General features: G+C 49.2%; 1 protein-coding gene across 9 annotated transcripts in view; it reads left to right on the top strand.

Annotated features, from left to right (window-relative positions):
• Positions 1–1,024: 1,024 nt before the first annotated feature.
• The window catches only part of KCNQ2 (potassium voltage-gated channel subfamily Q member 2), a 74,598-nt gene continuing 48,254 nt past the window's right edge, over positions 1,025–27,368 (top strand). For 8 of the 9 annotated variants that reach the window (XM_051803393.1, XM_051803392.1, XM_051803394.1 and 5 more), the window contains exons 1-4: positions 1,025–1,320; positions 24,058–24,148; positions 25,348–25,474; positions 26,611–26,786. In XM_051803393.1, the coding sequence (XP_051659353.1) occupies positions 1,025–1,320; positions 24,058–24,148; positions 25,348–25,474; positions 26,611–26,786 (690 nt within the window). Of the gene's footprint in view, positions 1,321–15,493; positions 15,595–24,057; positions 24,149–25,347; positions 25,475–26,610; positions 26,787–27,368 lie in introns of those variants that run through there. The other variant, XM_051803396.1, reaches the window with a different exon arrangement.

Here is a 27,368-nt window from a genome sequence, read left to right as displayed (position 1 = left end):
GTGCAATGAACTCTTTCCATGGAGGATAACTGTGTGGGGCAGGTATCTCTGCCCTACCTCAGGCTTCTGCAGTCTATTTCTCTTCTCCTGAGTCCTGTGAAGGTGGGAAGGTCAGGAAGAAGTATTGCTTGGGGCAGAACCAGCCATGGAGAGGAAATGGTGCAGCTGGACCATAAGCAGTGGGGTGTTAAAGAGCTGATTTGGGTCAGCACATCTGCAGATGGGCATTCTATGCTGAGAGCTTGGTCCCTGGGTAACTCGGTGACCCCACCCCATCGTGGTGCAGCTTCAGGGCATAAAGGAAGCTGAAAATTTAGGTTTTCAAGTCCTAAGGTGGTAGGTTGAACCTTCAGGAAGCGTGGAGAAAGGGAATGACTTTGCACATAGGGATTTGTGGTGAGGGTGAGCAGGTCTGGTGGCCAAGTGGCCAAGTGGAGATGGGACATGGATTGAGTCCTTCCTGGGAAGCTGCAGCAATGTCTGCACCCGCTGCCAGGGGGACCACATCGAATCCACCGGCATGGACATCCCATGGGCAGGGTGCTGCCCAGCCCTTCCCATGGGGCTCTCGCAGAAGGAGCCCACTCCTTGGTGATTTTGGGGGGGATCCCATAGCCTGGTTTGGGAAGGGGACACTGGACACTGTGCTGGGGGAAGATGTCGGACCTTAAATCGAGAGGGGGATGCTGGAGGGGGGAACAACGCATTTGGGGGAACAATGCCAGATCCTGATTTTCTTGGTGGGGAACGGCCGGAGCCGCTTTTTCTTCTTTTGGCTGGGGAGGGGAAAACCCAGGTGGCAAACCCGGGTTTCTGGGGAGTTGGGAGGAGGGGGGGGAGCGCGAGATGCTGCCGGCGGCGGGGGATGCCAAGGGTTAAGGGGGCGGGCGGCGGCGGGGCGGCGCTGGCGGAGCCGATTGCAGCGGCTCCTGCGGCTTCGGCTGCGCCGGGCGCGGAGCAGCGGCGGGGAGCGCGGGCGGAGCCCCCGCCGGAGCCCCCCGCCGCCCCCGGCCCCGCCGCCACCATGGTGCAGAAATCCCGCAACGGAGGCGTCTACCCGGGCCCCGCCGCGGAGAAGAAGCTCAAGGTGGGCTTCGTGGGGCTGGACCCGGGCGCCCCGGACTCCAGCCGGGACGGAGCGCTGCTCATCGCCGGCTCCGAGAGCTCCAAGCGGGGCAGCATCCTCAGCAAACCCCGCTCCGGGGTCTCGGGCAGCGGGAAGCCCCCCAAAAGGAATGCTTTTTACCGCAAGCTGCAGAATTTCCTCTACAATGTGCTGGAGAGACCGCGGGGATGGGCTTTCATTTACCACGCATACGTGTGAGTAAAAAAGGGTGGGGGGCAAACCTGAGGGCAGAGACTCCCCCTCTGCTCGGTCTGCCCTCCTCCACCCCTCCCAGCCCCCCAAATGCGCCGAGGAGGGAGGATGCTCCAGCTGCAGAGCGGGGGCGGGGAGGGGATGCCGGGTGCCAGGGCTGGCTGGGGAGCCCCGGGGGATGCTGCGGGGGGCGGAGGCTGAGCCTCTCCCCCGCTCCAGAGCAGTCGGGCTACCGGACCGGGCCGCCGCTGCATCCCGCATCCCTCATCCCGCATCCTGCATCCCTCGCCCCAGCCCAGGCGGTGCCCGGGGACGGGGCGGGAGGCGGCGATCTCCATGCGGGGAAGGGGGTGGGGGGGAGAAGCTGCCCCTGCAGAGCTGGCGGGTGGCTCCTCGGAAAGGTGCGATGCACCCTGTTCCCCCTGCCCGCTCCTGCTTGCGGGGGAAGGGGCTGCTCATGCGGTCGGTGCAGGGGGCTGGAGCAGCGGGAGTGACGGGTAGCGACTGTTCCTCCGTCTTGCTTGAAATCACCATAGCAATGCTGAGAGCAGAGGAACAAAAAGCTCTGCTCAGGCACTGTCTCTCCTCCCTCCCCCCTCCCCAGCATCCTTTCCCCTCCCCGGCCCCATCTTTGCATGTTGGGGGGCTGAGGAGGGTTTGGGGATGGGTTTGGTTCTGGGGCTTTGCTCAGGGTTCTGGAGCTATTTCTTGTCCCCCCGTGGGAAGCGGCTGAATTGGAGATGTGTCTAGAAAGAAATGCTAATCAGTGTCTGGGGCTCCCTGCCTGCACAGAGCCGAGCGGTAAACAAAGGAGCATCCCTGGGTGCACATCTCCCCCCCGGCACCGGGTTTTAGGCAGAAATGGCCCAGTTGACCCTCCTTTGGCAGAAGGATGCCCATCTCTGAGGCATTGCTGCATAGGAGAGCAGATGACTTCCCGTTGTTCCCAGGACTGCAAAGGGTCAAGATAAATCGCTGTGTTACTGCAACTCCCTTCCCTCTGGGACTTTCCACAGTCCCACCAGGCTCTTCTGCAGGCCTGGGCTCAGGTTGGGGTGCTCATGCCCTTGGTGTCAATGGTTGGTTTGGGTTTTTTTGTTTCTGTGTTTTTCATCATGGCCAGGGCCTCTGTCAGCCCCGGCAGGAGGATTTTTGGGGCCTTTTCTGTTTTCCCCCCCCTGCCATCCTTTTGGTGTTATGCTATTGTAAGATAAGGAGTTGGGATGTGCTTTCTGGTCCTCAGCCATTTTGTACATTGTACATTGAGGCTTCCAGGGAGGTGTTAGTGGGACTGGTCGGAGAGGTGAGATCCTGGCTGGGTGGAAAGGGAAGCTTTTCCTTGCACTGCTGCAAGTTCGGGTCCTTGGGGGATCTTGTGCCCCAAGGGAAACAGGAGAGGAGAAGAGAGAGCATCTGTGGAGCTCAGTTGCAGCTATGATGAGTCCAGTCCTGGGCACTCTGAGCATCCTTCGTGCTTCTGGCCATCCTCTGGAGTTGTAGGTGGTTTGTGTCACAAAACCTTCCAGAATCGTGTGGAGGGGCCGAGCATCCACGCTGGGAGCTGGGAGCTTCCCTGTGCGTGTGCCAGGGATGGGGATGTCGTGCAACGTGCACTGTACACTGTGAAACACAGGTGAAGCCCAGCTTGGGACACTGGGGTGGCAGTGATAGAGATGGAAGGGGCTGAAAGCCAAATGACAAGCAGCAGGGGTAGCCCTGACTGTAAGAGCTTTATAAACAACTTTGGCTTCTTCAGCTACTGTATCTTAACTTTGTTGGTTTGGCTCTCTGCGGTGGCATTTGCTTGGGCAGCCAGGAGTGCTCCCAGGGCAGGAGCAGGGTTACCCCAAACAGATCTGTTCCCAGTGCCAAGCTGGGGTGCCCATTGGTTCTCCCAGCCCAAGCAGCTGTGTTTCTTCTGGGCTCGTGACTCTACTTGAGTCTGCTGTGACAACACATGGAGCCATTGAAAACCATCCCCACTCATGCACCTGCTGGGAAAGAAAGGCTGAATTCAGGGCTGGAGTGGGAATTGCCCCAATGTCTGTGAAGCATTGGTGATATAATTATTTTTTTTATGATGTATTGGGAAGTTATATGAATTCCAGTCTTCTGAACTGTACATACGATAGGTTTAGCCTTGGCAGTTTCTGTTTTGTTATTTAAAGAGCTGAAGGATTTGGTAAACTTCATACAAAGTCCCCAGGATAAGCTCATGCACCAGTTATCAGCCTTTGCTGCCTGGGTGAGTCCGGCATGGCCTGTGTCAGGTCTGTGAGTATTGGAATGGGGCAGGGAGGGGCTTTCCTGGGTTTCTGTAACTGGGAGTCTCTAAGCCAGCCAGACAGGACAGATAAAAAGCTTAGTTGCTGCATATTTGAAGATATGGGAGGATGATGAGACTGGCTCAAGGTCATAAAGTTTGTATGGAAGAGCTGGAACCATCCAGATGTCCCGATGGCCGGTGCAGTGCCCTACCTGTGCTATTGGGGTCATTCTGTCTCCTCCTGCCCCAGACCCCATTTTGTGCCAAAGCCTTGAGCACAAAAGCACCTTTAGCTCCCATGCTGCAGGAATGGGAATCCTGAAAAAGACTGTGGATGAGGGTGCCTTGTTCTGCTACTGTCTTGGGCTCAGTCAGACCCCCACCCCGACCCCACCTGCCAGAACTCCTATTTCTCTGCTCCTGCTGCTCACAGGGACTTTCTTGCAGGAAGCTTTAGGAGCTATTTTCAGTGTGAATGAGTTTGTGACCCTGCAAGGCTGGGTTTTTAGCTTGTAGAGATGCTTATAGACCCAGCTGCGTTTCTCGGTGTGGAGCTGCTCCGAGGCCGCTGTGCTGCTCCCTGCACCCAATGCCAGAACACAAACTGTAGGGACTCTCTCAGCATGGAGATGCTTTAACAAATATGAGAGGTGCCTCTGGGTCAGTACCTCTGACAAATGCCTGTCTGCAGAGGCCCATCTCCCAGGTAGGTTCTGCACCAAGTGATCGATACTCTGCCTTGAGATACCCATGCAGGTTGCATTTATTTCCAATGCTGCATCCCAGATCCAATCCATCTGATTTCATTCCCCCACCTCTTTCTGTTGTCTCTCATTCCCTTCCACACCATTTCATGCATAAGGAACCAGGGAAATTCAAACCAGGGAAACTCCCCCATTTCCCTCCTCACCCCCAACTCCAACTCATTAATGTGGTCTCATCTCAAATGTTACCTCTCTAAAAGTGCTGTGAGCAAAAGCACAGCAAAAGCACAGTTTTATATTTTTGTGTTAGGATGCATTTTTATACTTAATAGCTCTTCCTACACTGACACAACTGGGTGACCTGCTCATGGGAGCTGTGTGTATACAGATCATATGTAATATATATTTTGCATTGCCCCATGGACAGCTGAGCCTGGTGGGCCCCATTTTTGAGTGTGGCTGGAGGTGGACTCTGGTTCCCCTATCTCATCATCTCTCGGTATTCTGATATTTCTTTCATCATCTTTCTTTTTTATTCCTCCCCCCACCCCTTTTTTTTTTTTTGGCAGATCCTTAACGATGCAGCACGTGGCCTCATTCTGTTCAAGGCTGAGCTGAAACTTGAAAAGTTGAGCTGTGTCTAAATAGCAGATCAGGATTTTTGAGGGATGCAGCAGCACTCGGATCTGGAGGCAGTTTTGTGCACAAGGAAGCAGCTGGCTTCCAAAATGATTTGATTTTATTTCTTTGAATAATCTAAGTGGTTTTTTCCTCCTTCTATCCCTTTTACCTTGGTTACTGTAACCTGTCCTGTGCTCAGAGGTGTTGAGTTGGAAGGGCTGCAATACTTGAAAGTGATTTTATTTCAGGAGGGACCACTGTGTTCTGGGCCAGTCTAAGCAAGGTACTTGCAGTGGGCACCTCCATAGCCTGATGTGTCTGGAAGCCCATTTGCTGATCTGTGGGTGAGCTGCTCATACTTGGCCTCTGAAGAGGAGGGGCCTGGATTTGGGGCAGTGGTAAGAAAACATCCTGGATTCAGGCACTTTTAAAGCTGTGTCCTCAGGAACCAACATAATTCTTGCATTTCCTATTTAGAATTTAGAACCCTAATGCGCCTTTTTAACTGTGTTAAAAATAGTTTGGGTGCATTTTTTATCTGCATACTGTGCACCATACATTCAATTAATTAAGCAAGTGCACGGACTTAAATTATAATAAGGAAGAACATTTCCTCTCTGTCTAATTCTCTTAAAATTTCCTTGTACCATCCCCATCCCATTTGTTCTTCCTTTTTAACCCAGCCACAAGCCACCTCTCTCTTCAGAGAGTCTCCTGCCCATGCTGCATCCTGGCATGGCCACAGCTGGCACGGTGGGAGCAAGAGGAGTGGATTCAGTTGCTTCCCTGGAGGTCCAGGGTTTCTCAGTGCAGGCATGGCCTCTTTTGTTACTCCTTCCTCTCCTTGGGGTCTGATGAGAACGTGGTTATTTCACACAGATCCGTTCCCAGATAACCTCTCACATCAGAATTTTGGGGTAAATGTAGTTTGACAGTCTCAGATATCCATCCCCAAACTCTGAGGAGTGGGGTGGTTCATGGCAAGCCCTCACCCGCAGTGTTATTGCGGGCAGGTACAATGCCACCAAACTCAGCCCATCCTCCAGTGACATACAGGGACCTCCTGGATTCTCCTTCCCACCTCTTACTTGAGTACTTGGGGTGAAGGAGCAAGCACAGATCTCCCACCGGTGCTGAGCTTCATGGGTGTGCTGGGCTTTGACCTGCAGGGCTGGTGCCCTCAGCCGAGTGGTTGTGTCCTCCTGAGGGGCCAGGGGGACCCTCCCAGTGTGAAGCCTCACGAGCTCCTCCCCAGCTTAGTCAGAGCTTGGTGGGAGCAACCTGATTTCAGTCACTCTAATGTGTCACGTTCCAGGCGTCACACTCACCCCACACTGACATTAAGGAAACGAAAAACAAGCTGATCCCCTGGGTGACCTCCTTTTGGTGCTGCACAAACCTCACCCAACCAGATGAGTCTTGCTACGGCTCAATTTATTATTTATTATAAGAGGAAATAACCCGAAAAGCAAGCCCTAAATCATATACTAAAGGGAAGATGGGCACTGCTGAGAGATGCAGTTAGCAAAAATCAGGTTTCTTGATTTTTTTTTTGCATTGCAGCAGAAGGAAGGGACATCAGTAGGGTAAGAAATTGTGGTTCCTTTGGCAGGGCAGAGGGTTTGCCTGTCAGTTAGGCACCAGTGGTGCTTACAACGATAAAAACACCTGAGTTTAGTGTTTGACTTACGGGATTTAAGTAGCAAACACTTAGCCCTTCATAATCCCTGTTAAGGCAGCCCAAATGTTTAGCTGGTTTCTTAGTTCTTGAGGAACAGATTCCTCTTTAGGTTGTGGTGATGGGGAGATGTGCCAGTCCTTTTTCCTGCTATGTGATGTCCTGTGGAACAGATAGAGGAGAGCTGAGAAAAGTGGGGAGTGATTCCTACAAAGGATTAAACTTTGTCTGTGGCCTGTCCCTGTTGGTGTGAGGTCTCTGTTACCAGTGCATCAGAACAGTCTCCAGCACCACACATTGCTTCAGAATAATGCAATATTTGTCCAATATTTAATGCAATAATGGTTCAAAAGGAACCACGTTGCAAAACCAGATTGTTGTGGTGGTCTAAACTGAGTGTCCTGAATGTTTTTAGATGGGACCTGTGATGAAAGCTGATCTGACTAGTGAGCACATGACAGCAAAACCAGGTAGTGCAGAAGGACATTGAGCACAGTGGTTTGGCTGGTGCAGCTGGGTCCTTCACCACTGTACATTTAAATGGCTCCTAATCAGGTTGCAAGACAAAAAAAAAATTCTGACAGTCACCTCTGGCAAAAGATGGCCCCACTTGGACTGCAGGAGTAGGTATTTAAGTGTGGCCCCTTGATGGATATGCCCATCTACCCATATTGAAAGAAAAATGTAAATTTTCTCCAGTAAAAACAAGTTGTGTGACACTTGATCTGACTTGTTCAGCTCGTCTGCTGTGACCTCAGCTCCCCACTTGGTTCTCCTGGCCTTCTCCTGGGTAAACTGCAAATGCAGCCTCCTGTGACACTTACAGTGGAGGTGTTTGGGGGGCGTCATGTGCAATTATTCTAAAGCACTGAAATAATTACTCACAGTGTTTGATGGGGAGCATCTCTCCCAAGGCACCGGCTGGGATGGCAAGAGCTGCTTTATTACAGCCCCGGGGCTTCTTGACAGTCTACCTGTCAATAACTGAGGGAGTGCAGAGCATTCCTCCAGAACTCTCTGGTCTCTCTTGGGCATCACTCCAGCCTCTTAATGTACTTTTTAGATGTGTGGAAAGCTTTGGTGTTGGTAAACATCCATCCAGTGACTTTTTTTAGTGGCTTGGATGTCAAAGGACAGCCTTTTCCAAGGCGTGAGAAGCAAGAACACCTCTGAAATCTTCTCACCACTTGCTCTTGCTGCTCTAGGGAGGTGATTTAAAGCTCCATCAGAGTCACTGGGGCTGTTGGGTGCAGCAGCAGCCTTGGCTTTGCAAGTGCTGTGACTGAGCAGTCACTTGGTTTGTTTGGGGACTTAAAACATCCAGTCATTTCAGGTGGAGTGAGCTTTCAGCTTGAATTTGGTGATGCTCAGATACAAGCTGGATTCCTTTGAAAATCCTATGGAAATCCCATAAGAGACTCAGTGCAGGATAATGTGGGCAGGTTTGCCTTCTGGAGGTGCCCAATGGTCTCTGCTGATGGCAGAGGGAGCCTAAGTTCCCTTGCACACCTTAGGGGAGAATTGGTTGGGATGAATCCAGACAAGGAGGACAGAAGACAAAGCCTGGCATGATTTCCAACTGAAAACTGGAGTGAGTTGAGGCATCTCCCACCTCCTTCCTCCAGCCCCAGTAGGAACTGGGGTGTTCAGAGGCAGAACTACACTGTAGATTCCTCGCCAGGTAAGGTCAAGGTGAGAGATGAGGCTGATCCACACTGAAATGGGATGACCAGGATCTGACCTCCACGTTTACTCAGCCACATTTGAGAAGTGGTTTTGAGAAAGGAACCATTGTAGCAAACCCTGATCAGCTCTTGTAGACCTGCAACCCAAGACTCAGGGGAAATCAGAAAGTAATCAAGCCTTACTAATACTGACTGTAGTTCCTAAGCAGCTCCAGTTGTGTTTTGGCTCTTGCAGGGGAGCACCCGGTGGTCAGTCCCCATTCAGAGATCCTCCTTTTTTAATGCCTCCTGTGGGAGGGTAGGACAGGGAAAAGAAACAAGAGGACAGGCAGAGGGAATGACTGAGTTAGGAGGCAACTTCTTTCTGTCTGAGGATCCGGGCAATCCATCGTGGCTGGTGCTTGGTCTCTTCAGGACGGAATTGAAAGAGGCAGAGATTTTGCCTTCCGGAGGGTCTTTCCCAGAGATTCACAAACTCCTCATTTGTAAACAAACACTGATCTGCCTGGAAGTCCTGCTTTCTCATTTAGAGCTCTGCCAGCCTGGGGAGGTGACAGTGTCACAGCAAAATATGGCTGGGGTGGCAGTGGAACTGCTGTCACGCACTGCAGTGGATGAGCACAGCAGGGCAGGCAATCCTAACACAGCTTCCACAGCTGGGCTGTCACTCTCTATGAAGTTATTATGATTCCCAGGAAAAAAAAAAAATAGCTAGCAGAAATCCTCAAAGGTGACTCGTGTACATACCCCTCTTCTGTCTCTTGTGTGTGTCTGGGTACCTGCTGTGTGTGTTTCTTGCAGCTTTGGTTTGATGTGATGGGAAAAATTAATATGGGGTGCAAAAGAAAAAATTCAGTCAAAGAATAGTTAAAATAAATAGAAAGAAGAAAATAATACTCTGTTAATATTACATCAGTGTTCAAGCACCCCTAATGGAAGTAGAAGTCTACAAGCCTCTGTTTTGTGCATCAAGTCAAAGAGAACCAGTCCATGCTATAAGACTTGGTGTACTGAACAGTCAAGACAGATGAAAGGCATAAAGTAGTTGGGGCACTGCTGGTAAATGTTATCTTTGCTCCACTTTTCTCCTTGGGTTTGCAGAGGAAGCTGGGGTTGGCTTTGGCTACAGCAGACTGCCAGGGACATGGGGCAGCTCATCTCAGTGGGAAATCTCATGGTCTGAAGATCTCAGTAGAGTTAATGTTGGGCTGGGAGGATGAGGGTGGCACATCTTCCCGGGGACATGGATCACCCACAGCGGGGCAGTTTGCTGTGATCTCGCTGTTCATTACAGATGCAGCACGTAGAGGGCTGTGCATGGGTCTTATTGACTTTCTCCCGTTCGAGTGTTATATGTGGCAGCAAAATGACAGCACTGGGAGACTTTCTCCTGCATGTTTATGGGCTTTTGCACAACTCAGAGTCTCAAAGTGGCCATTAATTGAGTTTATGCTTGCTGGGAGGTTCGTTACCTGATCTGAAGAATGTAATAAGGGATGTAAGAGCACTCCATCTTTCACTCGAGAGGGGAGCAAAAGAGGTAAATATAAATATCTGTATATTATAGCTGGACAAACAGGGAGTGAGGCTGTGTTGCCTCCTGCCACTCCAAGCCATATGGTGGTTAAGCCTGAGTGCTTCCACATGGGGCAGTGAAAAACAAAAGCTCTCCCCAATAACGAGGTCAACTCATTGGTCTTGAGGCTGGTAGACTGCAGGAAGGGCTTAGGCTGGTGTGCCCATTGCATCAATGTTGGACATTGGTTTTTTTTCTGTGGTTACTCATCCTTCCTCTTCCTCCATGTCTGGCAAGGCTGGAAATGCCACATCATGTCCAGTTAACCCCTAGCTGGGCCTTCCTCCAAGTTTTCTGGGGTTTATTAGCAATAATTCGTGCTTTGAGGACTAGTGAGATTCCTGAGTCATCTCCTTAGGCAGGGAGCTATTTCAGTGTGTGTGTTACACTCCCCGGGAGTGGGTGTCTCTCTTCCGCTTTTGGATCCTGCCCTGACTCTATATAAAGACTCCTGGCTTGAATGAGCAGCAAAACCAACCCTCAAACTGGATCCATCACTTGGAAGGTTCGTGCTGCTGATCCCGTCTCTCCTGGCTGAAGGAGCATGGCCATTTCGAGCATGGGTAGGAGTTTGCATGGGACATTTGTCCACCTCGGGGTGTTACAGCTGCTGGGACAGCTCATGGGATGCAGAGGGCTGGGTGTCCCTGTCCAGGAGTATCTCTTGCTCTACAGTGGCTCATGATGGAGGGGTAGGTGTGATTTGTAACCTCTTTCCTTCCCAGAGGTTGATTTGCTGATGCTGTTGGGTTTTTGCTCATTGTGGTTTTTCTTACTTAGGAGAGGTGAGATATTGAGTGGTTGTAATTCCCTGCTGGTATTAGAGCAGGGACTGGAGGTGCCATGGGCAAATGTGGAGGGGCTCCTCGGAGACACTGCCAGTGCTGGAGCTGCCAGGTTTGCAGGAATTTCGTTGTGTCATTTTTCCCAGGATGGGCCTTTTCACAGGCAGGTTGTGTGGTGGCCTTGCAGAAAGCTGCCTTGCTGCATGTGGATTTGGGGGTGAAGGAGAGCCCATCATATAGCACCTCTCTGGGGAGCTGCAGAGAAGCCAGTGTGCTGATGGCAATGTGCATCCAAAAGCTGACTTCACACCCAATTAAGCATCACCCTGAGCCAGAGGGACAAGTCCTCATGTCATTATGTCTTGAACTCAATTGCTGGCACTTCATGAGGGCTCTGTTTCCACAGCCTGAGGGAATGAAGCATTTAATCTGTATCAGCATTAGAGAAACTTGGTTAATGTGACCTCGTGGTTTGGTTCTTGTGGGTAGTGGATGCACATCACTGTGGTTGTCTTTTTCTTAGTTATGGCTATTCCTGTAAGGAAGGAAAGAGACCTAAAGAGAAAGGGAATTTCCTGAGCTCTTTGTAATTTATGAGAATTTTGCATTGAATTTTTCTTCTCCACATTTTTGTCTTTAAACATCTAAATGTTTTTAATGCTATCCCTAATTAGCAGCTTCTCACTAATATCAGCTAATGAGGGGTAGGAAGAATTTCTGCACTGACCTTTTGTTGCTGCTGATGTTTTTCTTTTCTGCAGCAGAAATCAGATATAATTTGAATCCTTCTCTGAGCTGCCCCTCCTGCACTCCCTGATGCGTGTTTGTGGGTGGTGGGAGCATCCTGAGTCGTGCTAAATGGCACAGAGTGAGCTGCTGAGGGTTAATCTGGGAATCAGTAGATCTCCCATCTAAGTCTGTGATAAACAAAATCGTAGAATTGGGTTGGAAGGGACCTTAAACCTCATCTCATTCCACCCTCCCTTCCATGGAAAGGGCCACCTTCCACTAGATCAGGTTGCTCCAAGCTCTGTCCAACCTGGCTTTAAACATTTCCCGTGACGGGGCATCCACAGCTTCTCTGGGCAGCCTGTGCCAGGGCCTCACCACCCTCACAGGGAAGGATTTCTTTGAAATATCTAATCTAAACCTGCCCTCTGTCAGGTTTAACACCATGTAGATCTGAAACTTAAATTGGTGAAGGTTTAACCAGCCTTACAGTGGAGGGAATGATTTGAGGTGTTGAGTATAGGGAAAGGTAATGAGAGTCTAATGAATGGGACTGTTTTACTGTAGACATCTAGAAGTGGGTGAGACATATCCCAACCTCAGATCTTCACCCTGTGCTTTGGAAAAGCCAGATCTAGGAGACCTGCTAGTCCTTCAGGGCTTAGCATTGCCTGGACTTGACCCATCCATGTGCAAGAACTTGGGGAGCACCTTCATCGAACTTGCCTTTTTTGCTGCCCCTCTTTGCAAATGCTCTGCAGAGCAAACAGCCTGCTGTGGGTGTGTGCTTGGCAGAGAGTACCTGCCCAAATCCCAGCCCACTGTAGAGAAACAGGCTGAACCTCCAAAGGGAGTTCAGTTCTCCCTAGCCCTCCTCTTCTGGCTCTTCCCCACATGGGAGCCAGTGGCTGTTAAAAATCCCAGAGGAACTAATGAAGCTCATGAATTGCCTCCCCATCTGCGACTCTTTAGTCTGCTGCCACATCCCTGTGGGATGTATTGGGAAAAGTGGCCAGAGCTAAACCTGACCTGTGACAGCATTCCCTTTCTGGCTGCAGTGGGCCAGTGGGATGTGAACCCCACCTGGATAACACAGGGGGCTGGTAGAACCCAGGGAGGTAAGCACAGACCTGATGGGGTTGCTCACTTACATTCCATTTGCTAACAGGCAGCAGGAATTAAATGGAGATTAATTAAACTTTTTTTTTTTCTCCTCCTTCCTGCTTCCTCTTGCTCTTTGCTGTTTCTAGGGAAGACTGAAAAAATGTGCTAGAGAGGAAGCTCAGCTCTGAGCATTCCTTCATGAATTCAGAATATGGCCCCCGTGGGACTGCAGGGAAAGGCCCTCTAATTATAGGGAATGTCCTGTGAGGCCGGGTTACACAAGCAGGATGGAGAGCTGCTCCTGCTCTGGTTTAGCAGCAGGCTGATGATGCTGTAACTCCAAATACTACCTGGCTATTATCCATTCATTGCTTTTTGTCGCTGTCGGTGTCCTCAGCGCACGGCACTGACCACTCGCGAGGCTCCGAGCCAAGGAGGAGGTGGGAGGGAGCGTGCGGGATCATAAAAGGGCCATTTGGTACTTAGAGTGCCCGGTGACATAATTCCCAGACAGCCCGAGCGTATCTCGGAGCCGGCTGACGAGTCGCCGGGGAGATTTGGCTCCGTTGCCACCGAGTGAAGGTGACTCCTTCCCAGCTCTGGCAGGAGCAGGATGCCCTGATGGGGAATTCGTGCTGCGGCGTCTGCTCGCGGGCTCCGCACCGGCTGCTGCCGCTGGGTCCGGAGCCAAACCACCGTCCGGGAACGGGATTTGGGACTGTTGCAGCTGCCCTGAGCTGTTACACGGGGGAGGACGAACACCTTGGCTCTGGTGCTGGGCATGCCCTGGTGTCACGTGCTGGAGGACGCTGCTCCTGCCTGCTCCCGGGTGGCTTTGTGCTGTCATTTAAGATGCTGTGTTGGCTCTGGTCCATCTGAGCCTTGGTTGCTGGTGTGCTTTGCAGTGGTTTTGTGCCAGGGTTTGTTCTACTCCAGAAGGATTTGTTGTTTGCTGAGTGCCATGGGCATGCCTTGAACTACTCCTGGGCTTAACCTCAGCTGTGCCCCTCTGTGCAGGGGGGAATCATTACCCTCTTTTCCAGTTTGGGAGCTGAGGTAGGGAGGAATTCAGTGACACAGTATGCCTGCAGCATGAAATCCAGCATCCCTGCTCCCCAGACTGTAACCCTAGCCTCTCCCTCCTCCAGCTGCAATAACCATTTCCCATACAGACAGCATGTATCCTTGTCCCATCAGGCCTTCCTAAGCTTTGAATTATTAAATATTGTCTCTGATCTCCATTATAAAGGTTGTTAAAGCACAGTTACTTATCAGAATATAAGATGCTGATTTTGGCTTTATCTGCTTGTGGGATTTACAATAAATAAGAAGAGTTTAAAAAAAAAAAAAGAGGGGAGGGCTGGAAGCATTCAAGGCCAGGTTGGAAGGAGCTTGGAGCAACCTGGTCTAGTGAGTGGCATTTCTACTGATGGCAGGAGGGTTGGAATGAGATGATCTTTAAGATCCCTTCTGACCCAAACCATTCTGTGATTCATGAAAAAAAAAAATCACAAGAAGCTGAGGTTTTAGGTAAACAAAGAGAAGTAACATCTTCACAAGAGGATGTCCAGCTTTGTCCCAGTACCCATGTGATCACTGGTTTATGTCTTCTGTTCAAAACAAAATCCCATGCGAATTCATTAGTGTTAATAGGCTGAAGAGTGGTTGCAGCTGTGATTTCTGTGATGCCCAATTACAGATTGTGCTCTGGGAGTGCCCCTTCCCACACCCCCACTTCCTCCTCCTCCCTCAGCTGGCAGAGACCTTGGCAAGCCAGCCTTTAAGAGCAAGGACTGTACCTTGGGCTCAGAGGGAGCAAGGAGGAGGTGCAGATGCAGAGCAGGAGACCCAGGGCCAGCTGCAGACTCCAACCAGCTGCTTTATCCTTCTGGTTCGTTGTGGTTTCTGGGAGCCTGCAGTCCTGGCTGCGGATTGCCGTAATTCCCAAGGTCAGATCCATGCTCACTGCTTGTAAGAAGTCGGGTGGTACCTGCTGCTTTGCAGGAGGCTGTGTTTGAGCAGCAGGAACTCGGGCCATGGTCCTGCTGTTGGTTATTCCCTCTCTGTAGCACTGTCTTGCCCCACAGCTGGGCACATCTCTGTATGCCTGAGTGGAACTGCTTGATGTGACCCAGGCAGGTGATCAATCCCCTGTATTTTCCAGGGGTTGAGAGTGAGCTGGGAATTGCAGGCAGGGTCTCACTGTTGTCAGGCTGGATCTGATTTCCTCAGGACCTCATGGAGAGGCACCATCTCCTTCTCCTGTTCCCAGGTTAAGCTGCAGCAGCTCTCCCAGGCAGCAGTACAGCACGATGCTGCAGGGCTGGGGGAGCTGCTGGGGAACTTGGATCGTGCCTGAGAAAAGGGGGTTAAAAACAGGTTTTCACAAGCCTTTGCCTGCCATTTTAAATGGGAAGGATGTTTCCCTGGCAACGAGATGGATGCTTCCCAGCAGAGCATATGGCTTCCATCGACTTTGATTTACCAGCGTGTTGAAATGGCAGCTAGATAATCTCTTTTCAGCTTTAATGTGTCCATGCCCTGTGTCCCTGTTCCTTATGAGTTTTTAAAGGGTCCAGACCTGCAGTGCTGCCCTTGCTCCCATCCCAGGGCTGGAGCTGGTGGGGTCCCATCCCAGGGCTGGGACCTGCAAAGAGGGACCTGCACAGAGGTCCTGAGCATAACCTGGAGCAAAGAGCTGCAGGGCGGGCAGAAAAACCTTCCCTGCCTCTGCTGCCTTTCACGAGCCGAACAGCTCCTCCTCCTCCTCAGAGAATATAATCCACATCCCTCTCTTCCTATTCTCCTCCCTGCTTTAAATCATTTTTAGATGTTTTCCACCTTTCACCACACAATCATCTGCCTCCTGCAGCTTGCTATTTATTGTTGTGTTTACTGGCACAGGGAAATAAGAAGAGGGAACAAACCTGTCATTTGCTGTGCGGGGGAACTTGGGAAAACTGGTTTCTGTGAGCTCGTGGCTTTCCCAGCCTGGCTGCCATGTGCCAACCCCGCCGAGCTCACATGGCAGCCTCCTCCAAGGGGCAAAAGCAGAGGAAAAGAGGTTCTTTTCCTCTTTGCTGCCCTTCACTGGCTCTCTATCCTTTGGCAAATCTGATGAAAATCATGTGAGTCTCATCCGTTGCCTTAGAGGTTTATTCACCACGTAATTGATGCTGGTCTGAGCCTGATTCCCATCTGCCAGTGTCTTGGTGGTTCATAGCCACGAGCAGCAGTGAGGGTGCAAAGACAGGCTGTGCCCTGGTAGATCTAGCACTGTCCATGCAGATGTCATGAGCTGGCCGTTCTCTGCCTCGAGCCAACAAGATGCCAACGTGAGTGGTGGCAGGAGGATGTCCCCATCACTCACAGGGAGCAGAGGGCTGGGGCAAATTTGGCTACTGCTCAGGGAAACTTTGCTGATGGAGGGGGAGATTGGTGCAAAAGGACTTTGAACTCAGAGTTGCAGCTCCCAGGATCCCCAAAATAGTTCTGCTAGTGGTGAAGTTGACTGGCAGCTCTCCCCTTCTTGTGGTGATTCTCTCCCCTTCTTGTGGTATAACTGGCTGGTTCAGCAATTTTTTAGGGCTAAAGAGCACTGCCTTTTTAATGCTGAACTCTCTGGAGATCCAAATTTGTTCTGCATCCCTTCACCCCAGGCAGCTCCTCTGGGCTGCCTGTCCACATGGCCCAGGGGCTGCTCCTGGCAAAAATGTTCCCATCCCAAGAGGAGCAGCCTCACAGACATGGAAAGCACCAGGGCCATATTCTGCCTCCTCTGCCATGGAGGATCATGCCCTCCTACCAACCTGGGGAAGGGATGCAGAGCTCCAAAACTGACCACTGGCCTTTTATTTCTTGTTGTTGGACTTAATCCTGTGTTTTCCCTTGTGCCAAACTCAAGTGTTTCTCAGGCATTGCAGGGTTTGGATACAGCTGAGCTGGACCCTCTCTTGTGGCATTGCAGCCCCTTTGGATTTCAGGGGATTATTACTATTTTGCACTGGTGTAAGTAGGAGGGAACATGGTCCTGCTGATTGCAGCATTCCCATTATTCCTCTGGGTATGCTTTTCTACCCAGCTTGGGCATCATTGTTTTCTGGGGACTAAAATCAAAAGGCTGTGAACAAACTCTCCTGGGTCTTGGCTGTGAGCTCCTTCCTGATCACCAGTGGAATAAGAGAGGTAAAATTAAACAGATGTTGGAATTGACAACTCTTAGGTATATTATACAGGCAGTTTGCAAACATTTCTTTCTTTCCCCCAAGTCTCTGTTAATTAAACAAACCGGTGAGCAAATGAAATTAGCAGGGCTTTGGTAATACTTGTGTTTTTTGCTTCTGTGTTATCCATTAGCCTCTGATTCTGAGAAACCACTTTCTTGTCCTCTAACTACTGAGGGATGAAGCTGGGGATAGACCCTGGGAAATGTCTGGGACATCCAAGTGCCTTCAACATTGCCAATATCTCTTGCCATTCTCCTTCGCTGTTGCTGGGAGAGAGCCCAAGGACACAGCTCTGGGGTCCTGCCTTTACAGAAGCACAAACCATGGGCTGAGGCATGGGAAAATTGAAGTTTTTAAGGGCAACATGAGGATTTTGAGCTATTTAGTTGCCTGATGTGGGTCTGGGACAGTTAATGCCGCTGCTGAGAGCTGTCAAGCCTCTGTGCTGGCAGCTGCCTGCAGAGGCTCTCGGTGATGATGCTTGTTTCTGAGGTGCTGTAGTTCTGGGAGCTGCAGAACTAGTGCAAAGTCAGAGATGGGGGAGCGAAGCTGGAGGAGCTCAGGGAGATGGAGCTTGTCCTTGGTGGGCGGGAAACCTCAGGCTCCAGCTGAATTGCTGCTTCTGGGACAGACCTTTGAAAAACCAGCTACTATTCCTGTCTGCCACGGGAACCAGCCCTGCACGATTTAAGACAATCTTCCTATCTGCAATTAGACCAGAGCCTATTTTTGTGTAACCCATTCCCTCGAGGAATGTTTAGATGAGATGCAGCATTACATTTTACTGGGACTTCTTGCTTTCAACCCAGTTTTAGAGCTCAGTTAAGTCAGGTCAAGTGACTTGCCCAGGTCAGCCAGAGCAGCTTGACCTCAGCCAGGGAAATTTTGATTCCTGCATGCTCCAACCACACAGTGTTTCCTTGACTTCTGAAATTTATTTTTCTTGGGGTGTTGCAGAAAGGCAGGACTTAAGAAACAGAAATAGCTTGATCTTCAGACAGAGATAAAGGTTAGATTAGGAAGGTTTGTATTCCTGTACTCACTAGCAGTGATTCCTCAGAGGTGGGGAGACAGTGGAGGCTCTTTTGGGGGAATACCTTGTGGGATGAAACAGAGGCAGAGCTCAGATTTCAATCTGAATAATACAGGTATTGCATGAGACAGCAACTTTCCCTCACATTAAAATCGATGAACATGCTCTGAATAAATGGCTGCACAGATGTTTTAAGAATTACTCAGATATCCAATATTTTATACTCTTAATTTACCTCCCAATGCACTCTAATTGCACCGTGGGCTTTAGGATCCTCTCCCATGGGCTGTTTCTGCAGCTGCATGAACATGTTTCTCCCCACCAAATTTTTTTGAAAGAAAGCCTCAGCCCAGCAGCACTGAATCCCAGCAGGAACAGACTCTTCTGGCAGGTGCACAGGCTTGATTAATACTTTGGGTTTTCCTCCAGACATCTGGCTCCTCTGAGGCTGCGTGTGCAGGGTGAGGAGAATACGCAGACAAGCGTTTCCAAGTGATTCATTCTGGGTGAGGACAAAGAGGAACACTGGAGCTAGAACTTTGTATGCAGTTGTTATTATTAATAAGGCTTTTATTCAGAGTAAGTTAAATTATTAGAGCCAGGCTGTAAAAAAGCCCAAGCAATTCCTTGCAGTTAACTCTTTTCCCACTGTAAGTGTTCAGATCTTGATCTCCATTCCCTGGTATTTCTAGATGGCTTTTGTTCTTTGAGACTTCAGTCCAGAAAAGCTCTTAAGCTCACTCTTGCTTCTAAGTGTGAAGATACACAATCCTTTGCTGGACTAGGGGCAAGTTATGTCATACAAAACCCATTTCTACTCAAATTCGTGCAGTTCATGGGTTTGGATCAAGACTCTGGCTCTGGGCACTGGGTACAGATGCTGCTGCTTCTGCTCTCCGTCTGTTACGAGCAAGAACAAAAGGCTGGAGGAGCTCTTGGAGTGGAAAGTGATTTTAGAAGTGGTGGATGTTGAAGGAGGAAATATATGTGAACCTATATCCTGCTCTTATTTCTTAGAGATGTGCTGCCTAAATAGAAGGAAGGCAGGAGAAGAGGTTTTCTTGTGAACACAGGCATCACCTCTGTTCACTGAGAAGGCACAGGATCTGGTGATGCTGTCCCACACAGACCTTTGATAATGATTTATTAACAAGTTTATAAACCATGACAATCCCTGCCTTGGAGCCAGCTGGTGACCAAAACCAATGTTTCCTACCCACATGGATGCTCAGGGATCCTCCAGGCTCATCCAAGTAACATAACTGCGGGAGAGGGAATGGAGCTGGGTGTGGCCAAAACCACAGGGAGACACCATCAGGAGGAATTTTTGGACAGGACATGATTTATTAAGGCACAGGACCAAAAGGCAGGACTCCCCATTTCTATTTTCAGCTCTTGTAGTGACAGAATTTGCCTTGGGAGATGATTTTGGCTCAGACCGAGGGATGTGGAAACCTGGAGTGAGGCATTTAGGCTTGTGTTTAGCCTTGTAAATGAACAGCCAGGTTGTAAGTCACTGCAGGATTGCTTACATGAATAAAGATGATAGATGCTCCTGGCTAAGAGTAGGTGCCATATGACAGTTTTTATCCCTGGAAAAGCCATGGCTTTCTCACAGTTCTGCTTTTGATTCAGTGGAGGTTTAAACTGAGCTGTAAATACTCCCATTCCAATTTTGAGGCTCTCTGAGCACTAAAAGGCATTTGCCAGTCTCTGTTTCTCTTTGATACGGATGTTCTTTCACCTTCACTCATTGTCATTGCTGCATTTTCCTGGCCTTTGATTTCCATTGAAGTTTTAGGTGCTTGAACTGCAGCATTTTACAGAGACCGCAGCAAATGGATTGCTGGGATTGCAGATGGATTGCCCGTAAGGATGTTGGTTTTATTTTAGCACAATCATCAATGCCTTTTTTTATATACCCAGAGTAATATTCATTGTGCATCTCTTGAATGCCTGTAGTAAACTGCTCTTTCCAGCTTTACTCCATCTAATTTAACAAATAATTAACGTCCCAGTTCCAGGGAAGGCCAGCAAAGTGGGCAACAGTTAAAAACTTACAAGTTTTGTCACCTCCTTGTGTTGTATCCATCTCCATCACATCCAAGAATCTGGTTGCTAATTAGTGGTGCTCCACCAGAGGAACCCCAACGTTTCTGAATGTCAGTGAACGTTATTTGAATATGAGTATTTCAGGAATAAATTCAGAGGTCTTTTAAAATTCTTATGTAAATGGGTGTGTAGATTCCAAGGGGGTTTCTTTTGGAAGGCAAATTAGATGATTAACCTGAGAAGCTTTATGATGATTCCATCATGTGCTTTCACTGAGGGAAAAAAAGAGAGAAGGACAATCTTTCCTGTTTCATGCCATTTTAAGTATTCTTTTTCCAAGAGGGAGTTCAGTCATTCCTTTTTCTGTTGCTAACCTGAAGCAGAGTGGATATGAAATATGGATATGCAGATTTTGTGCTGGGATTTATAAACTGTAATAAGAAGCTTGCACGGGTGTTTTAAATCAACATAACCTTTGGATGTAAAGTCAGACTTTGCAGGTCTTTGGATTTATTGGTATTAGCAGCAGTCAGATTTGCACAGCTGAGTCTTGGCTGAGCTTAAAGGTCTCGGCAACAGGCGTGGGGCATGTCAGAGCAGAAGGTGGTACTGGATGCCTGTAGGAATGGATGGTGGGTGAGAAGATGCAGTGACATGAGGTGTCCTTCTCCAGGAGGCTGGAGACAGCTTTCTCCTTGCCATCACTCTGCAGAGGAGGCATTACTCCCAAACTGCCAGCTGCCATTTGCATCCTGGCCAGGATCTGGGAGAGGCTGGTGCTGACTCCAGCCATGCATCATGTAGGACCCAGCTCCTGTCTGCTCAGGAGGAGGATATTGTCTTCTCCAAAGCTGTAAGCAGAATTGGCATCTTTAATGTAAAAATCATTAGGTGGGACCTAATTAATGTTCCTTATTGCACATTAACATTTCCCAGAGTCAGGCTGCAGACATAATTTGCTTTCATTAGATATGTAGCTTTAAAAATTAGATTCATCCCAGTACCTACACTATTTATTGGCTTGTTTCCCTTTCCTTAGCTATCCATAATTATCTGAAGCCCTTTCCTGATCTGTCTGGTTAGATTAGGTGGAATTAAAGCAGAGCCCAGCTTCCTGTTCCCCACTGCCCTCACTCTGTGGGAGCTCAGAGGATACACACAGTCTCCAACATAGACACACTTCTTAGCTTGCTTCTTCCACTCCTCTATCCACAGGGGTTCTGTAGATCCCTCAAAGCCTCCTAGGAGCTATACAGACCCCAACCCCCTGAGTTCAGTTTCCTTGCAGAAAGGTTTCATTCTCTGAGTCTCCTTTTTCAGCCTCCCAAAGATTTGTGGACCACAGGGTCAAGCCAAGCAGCTGTGCATCACCATGGAGCTGTTTTGGGATGCTTGTGCAGCTCACCCTATGGTGAGCCAGAGCCTTCATCCCTTGCTGTCAGGACCATTCCTTACCTGGGGGCTGGGACAGGGGGTTCCTTACTCATCAGGACTGAGACAGGGAAGGTTTTTGTCCATGTGGGATTTGGCCATGGAGCTCCCATGGCTTCACTGAATGAGCTGGTGCATTCCCTGTTGCCTCCCATGCTTGGCAGTGCAGTAATTAATGCTGGCCCTGAAAGAGTGATCTGCATCAGGTCTCCCTGGCAATGGAAGCCCTGGGGAGCCCGGAGCTGAAATTACAGCAGTGCTGAGCTGGTCCTGGGGAAATGAGGAGAGCAGAGAGGCCGGGGATGAGGCTGCAGTGATGTGCTAGGGAAGGGAAGAAGCAGCACAGACACATCCAGCTGCCCCAGCAGTGCCCAGAGCTGCCCCAGCTCTCCCCATAACCATGGTTTGCACAATCCACCCTTGGGATGTGGAGTGATAAAGCAATTTCTTTTCCTTTTTTTTTTTTCTTTTTTTTTTTTTTTTCTATCCCATCAATATCTGTCTAGTGACAATTGAATATACAGGAATCCTCTTTTTTTTGTGGTGTGTGTCCCTGCCAGGACTCATCATTTAAGAGTGGCTTCCTTCTGGATCCATCCAAGGTGGTCACCTGAGCAAACACTGTGCAAGCCTGTGCTGATATTTGCACTTTACTTTCAGCATCTCCTCAGGCATTTTACAGTGATGTTTGATCACAAAAAGAAATGCAACTCACATTCTGCTTCTTTAATCAGAAAACCTAGGATTTCTTTTCCCTTGATCCCTTTCTATTATCTTTTTTTTTTGTTTGCTTTTTTCCCTCTTCTCTTTCTTCTCTCATTGATTATTCATTTGTTTCTCACTTCAACACAGAAGTTTGCAGCAAAATCTGGGCCACCCCAGGAGCGGGGCTGCCTGACCCAGTTGCAGCTCCTTCCCCACTGGGGTGCAGGGCTCTGCTCCCCCTGCAGCAGTGCAGGCAGCAGCAGGGGTCTGTCTCCAGTCCCAGGGCCTGGCCCAGGCAACTCAGAGGATGTTGGGATGGATGGAGTCCATTTGACTGCAGGGCAGGTTGTGGTAGGATTGTTTATGGCAAGGGTTTTAAATAAACAGCCTGGGGAGAAAAGATGTTTAAGTGAGACCTAGAGAAGACATTAAGGGACATCATGAGTGAGTTTGAAAGGAAAGTTTTCTTACTCTCTTGAGGTTTTTTTTCCAAGTGTCTGGGTACCAAACCTGGTGTTAGAAGAGAAAATTTGTAGTGAGGAATCAAGTAATTATCCTTATCTGCTCTGTGCTGAATTCATCTTGTGGCTGACAAAGCTCAGCCTTGGCTGAGATGGCTCTGAAGGTCCCTTACCTCCAGCAGTCCCTTACCTCACCACCACATTTCAGCCTGTGGTTCGAATAAGTACTGCAAATCTCCCTATTTTTACTTTTTGCTGTGACATTAATGGTCACTGCAAAGCCACAAGCACGACCTGGCAGTGAAACTGCTTTTCTTTATTCACCGAAAAGGAGCAGCCCCCACCAGCAGAGCCAAACCTTATAAATATTCAAAATTCAGTTTGTAGGAATGTGAGACAAAGTCAGACAGATGAATTATTTAATGCTCTTAAAGAATGCAGCTTTTAGTTTTTCCTTGCACTGGCCTACTTTATTCTATTAGTAAATCGATCTCCAGTAAATTAATTTCCCTCCCTTTCTTGCAGCAAGCAGTGGGCATGGGTGGAAGCCTCCTTCCTTGAGCAGATGCCAGGACACCTCTGTAGCTGTGGACTGAGGCGCTGAGTGTTGGAGGAGAGTTGAGCTCCTGTCGTTCATTTCGTGCCCTTTGATTTGCATTAGAACACCCAGCACTCAGGAGAAGCACGGAGCATTGATGGGGACAGGCTGTGAGTGACAGGCTGGTGTGGCACTGCTGAGGCTGCTTTTGGGAGGCTGCCCGTGGATGTAGATGTCAATGAGACCTGGATGCACGCTGGGTTTTGAGAATTTCCCCTATTTTGTGGTAAATAAGAGACTGAGAGCGCTGATATCAAAGTTGGGTCTTCTCCAGCTCATGGCAGGATGAGGCTCCTTTAGTCCCTGCAGGGCTGGGACAGAGGCCAGCTCAGGTCCCTCCCCAGTGGCAAGGGTGTACCAAAGGGTGTACCAAGGCTCTGTGGTACCAAAAACTCCAAGATGACATTCCCTAGGACTGGATCAAGCCCTTACTGTGTCATGTGACTGGCCACAGAAAAGCAGAGTAACAACTACCAACCTCCCACTGATGCTACAACAAACCCAAAAAGTCACCAGCTTTTCCAGGCAATGAGGAGTTAATGTGGAGTACCTGCCTAAGGAAGGAACATTAAATCCACCCAAAAATGTCCTATCCTGACAAGAAAGGTAGTCCCACTCCTATGTGAGCTTTTGTGGATGTAGAGCATCAGTGGAGTTCTTTATGGGTTCGTGCTCAGCCTGTGCTCCTGCTTCTCAGCCAGTCTACTCCCTCTTATCCCAGTTAGAAATGTTCCTGTTCATTTGCATGCTTATTGAAAGCGTGTTGCAGAAAGACCTGACAGTTCCTTAGGGAAATAATGTCAGAAGTGATCAGAGCTGCCAGCTGGGAGGGGAATTGGATTGGCACTGACCAGTCCAGTGGGTGTATCCACACATAACCCTTTCAATTAGTAAAACTGGCCACTTTACTCACCCTTTTTACATGGTGTGGTAGCAGCAGTGCAGTAAATACTCATAGAGAAATAAGTCCAAAATTGCTCTCTGGACTACTTTGATGAGTATGAAAAAATCCTGCCCTGAAGACTGACCTTCTCTCTCTCTCCCCTTTTTATTTTATTTTTTGTTTTAATATTTGTGTTATGTAGTTTTCTACTAGTTTTCTCCTGCCTGGTGCTGTCTGTCTTTTCGACCATTGATGAGTACCAGAACAGCTCAGAAGGGGCCCTTTACATCCTGGTAAGTGGGGGCCAACAGTGAGGTATTAACATAAAGGCAAAACCACACAAAAACCTGAGATTGGGGGTGTTAGAGGCAAGGATTTAAACTGTCACTTGTGAGAGGGGGACCAGTACAACCTATGGGTAAGAAATGTGAAAAGGAGAAATCTGTATCAGGAATAAACTAAAAATATTTTGAAGGATCCTTTAAAACCTTTCTTCCTAGACTTTTTCTTTCTTTTCTTTTTCTTTCCTGAATTTATCTTCAATTTCAAAACACAGAAGCAAGACTGATCCCAACTGAAAGCTCCCAGTATTTAAAGCTGCAGACGCTCTGTGTCGGGAGCAGCCGGCAGAGCTGCCTCCTCTCCCACACTATCACATCCCTGCAACTATTTGATCCACCATGAAGCTGCAGAGTTTTGTTCCTGAAATAGCCCGGCATCCCTCACACTGACAGTGTGGCTTCTGCCACCAAGAGCCAGCAGAGATCCTGCCACCACGGCAGTGGTGCAGGGCTGCCAGATTCACACATCTTTCCTTTTGTCTGCCTTCCTCTTCCCCAGTCCCTGCCCTACATCGACATCAAAAGGTGCTGCAGACTAATTATGGGTTCATCAGGTCTGACACATCAGAAAGCTGAGAAAAGTGCTGCTAGTAAAGAACTCAGAGGGAAGGGAGCGTGCACGGGATGTTCAGATGGTGATGGAAAGAGCTCGCGTGGCATTAAGGGATGGAGAATCTACACCCCCCTGCACCAGATAGCCCAGCACACTCAGGCAACCAGGCCACTTTTCTAGGGAAAAAGCTGAAATCCCCTTTGAAGAGTCCTAGGATGATTCCTGACCAGTGATTCCTATTTCTGCTCTTCCCTGAGCTGCTCATCATTAACCGATTCGAGTCCTGGAGACTAATGGCAGGGAGACAGGGAGGTGCTTGCCAGTCCTCTGATGGGGGACACAAAGACAATAGGGACAGTGTGAAACTCTAGTTCATGGCTACAACATGCAGTACCTCTCCCCACCCTGGGTGGGGTGAGGGAAGACACAAAAGCAGAGATCTGATGATCCTTCAAGCCTGGGCTCTCTGAACGGTGCAGACAGCTTGGTGACGTGTTGTCCGAGGTGTATTTTCCTGAGGTCACGTGTTTGTCCCTGATTCTGGAGCAGGCTCTCCACCATCCTTCTTTCCCGACTAACAGCGTTGTCTCCCTCACAGGAAATCGTCACCATCGTGGTGTTTGGGGTGGAATACTTTGTGAGGATCTGGGCGGCCGGCTGCTGCTGCCGATACCGGGGCTGGAGGGGAAGGTTAAAATTTGCCCGCAAGCCTTTCTGCGTCATCGGTAAGACCTCCTTCCCTGCATGAGATTCCCCAAACCACGATGGCCACTGCAAGCAGTTGCTTGCACAGGGCTCTGGTGTCTTGCATGCATTTTGGGGGGTTGATCTTCAGCTGCTTCGTGGTCAGGAAAAAGCACAAAGGCAGAAGTCCTAATCCACGGATGTGTTTTTTGTTATTCATCACGGTGTGTTCCCTGTTTTCTGCCAACCTGGGAGCCATCCCAGTGCCCTGTGTACCTCAGGCATCGCTGACAGCTGCGCAGAAAGGGGGTTTAGCCAGGAGAAGCTGAGCATAGGAACTGGGATCCTGCAATCCTGTGTCCAACCTCCGCACCGAATCGTTCACGAGTCACTGAAGCTCGGTGTGTCACTTTGCCTTCCCTGGTGCTGATGAGCTGCCTCACAAGGGAGTTATGAGACTTAATTAATTCTTGTTTGTAAAGTACTCGGTGAGCCTCCTGTGAGAGGGGCCATCTGGGCACAGTAGTGATTTTTTTCTGGGATAAGAAATGGGCAGAGAGGCCATGCCCTTCGCTATGGAAGCTGCCTTCAACTGTCCAGGAGCTGGCAATGGTTATATGCAGGATTTGAGCTTATTCCACAGAAAAAGACTGCTATAAAATTTGCATAGAAAATTAGAGAAGAGGGAGGTTTACCAAGTCTTCGTGTATATATAGAGAAAGGCTTTTTTTCTTGGCCTATTTCTTGGTCTTTGTCTGTGAGCACCTTAGGACTGCTGTGGAGGACCTGGAGATTTTCATTCCCAATTTAGATGGTGTAATTCCCAGCTTTGTGTAACAGGCAGCTATGGCTGATAAAAAAAAAAGGCCAAGCATTTTGCAAGGATTTAACCCAGTTTAGCAGTGTTAACACTGAATCATATCAAAATTCACAGTATTTGACACATTTTTTATGGATGATGAGCGTGGAGAAGGAAACCAGGATATTCCACAAGGTGTGTAGTAGCTCCTTTCATCCAATTTAAGATTAATGCTATGTCCTTCCAGCGCAGAATACAAGTGACCAAGAGATCATTCTCATGCACAGCTTTCTGCTGCCCGAGGCAGTGGGAATTCCATCCCCTTTGGTGGTGGTCCAGCAGCACTCCTTCAGCTTTCCCTGCCCTCTCTTCCTGCAGACATCATGGTGCTGATTGCATCCATCGCCGTGCTGGCAGCGGGGTCCCAAGGGAATGTCTTTGCCACCTCAGCACTCAGGAGTTTGAGGTTCCTGCAGATCCTGCGCATGATCCGCATGGACCGGCGGGGCGGCACCTGGAAGCTCCTGGGCTCTGTGGTCTACGCACACAGCAAGGTGAGCAGGTCCCAAGCAGGGACATCGAGTTGCTCTTGGCGTTCCCTCCCCCACAGAGGCACTGCTTTGGTTCAGTTCTCCTTCCCAGAGCTCTCCCAGGCCTGAGGAGATCGGAAAGACACCGTAGGTAACACGGGAAGGGATGCAGAGTCAGGGACAAGGTCTGATGGAGCGCTTCGACCAACCAAGGAGAGAAGGGAGAGAGAGGTTCCAGTCACAGAACTGATCCCTGGTATAAGGTGATCGGTTTGGGAAGAGTTTGTTGATAATTTTTTGTTTACTGCTTCTGAATTCATGAATTTAACATTTCTCCTGTTTCCTGCACTTTTTTTCCCCTGAAAAGCTTAGTCACCTTAGCCAGAACTATCACAGGGAATTTGTGAGTCCCTTTTGTCCACCCTTACATTAACCTAATCCAAAAATAATCACTTCTGTGAATTCTGAATTAAAAATCCTCTGCAATTGGGGTATATTGCATCCAGAACCCAACTTTGCAGCTCCTCCTCTGTAAGTAGAAGCCCCAAGGATTTGAGGATTCCTATTTCAGTTCTAACTATGTGAATTGGGGAAATGCTAGAGTTT

The sequence above is a fragment of the Manacus candei genome, unplaced genomic scaffold (genome assembly GCF_025592945.1).
Source record: "Manacus candei isolate 608988 ecotype Guabito, Panama unplaced genomic scaffold, ASM2559294v1 h1tg000057l, whole genome shotgun sequence".
Lineage (NCBI taxonomy): Eukaryota > Metazoa > Chordata > Aves > Passeriformes > Pipridae > Manacus > Manacus candei.
Note: the sequence above shows the minus strand (reverse complement) of the source record. Positions and strands in the feature narration are given on the sequence as shown.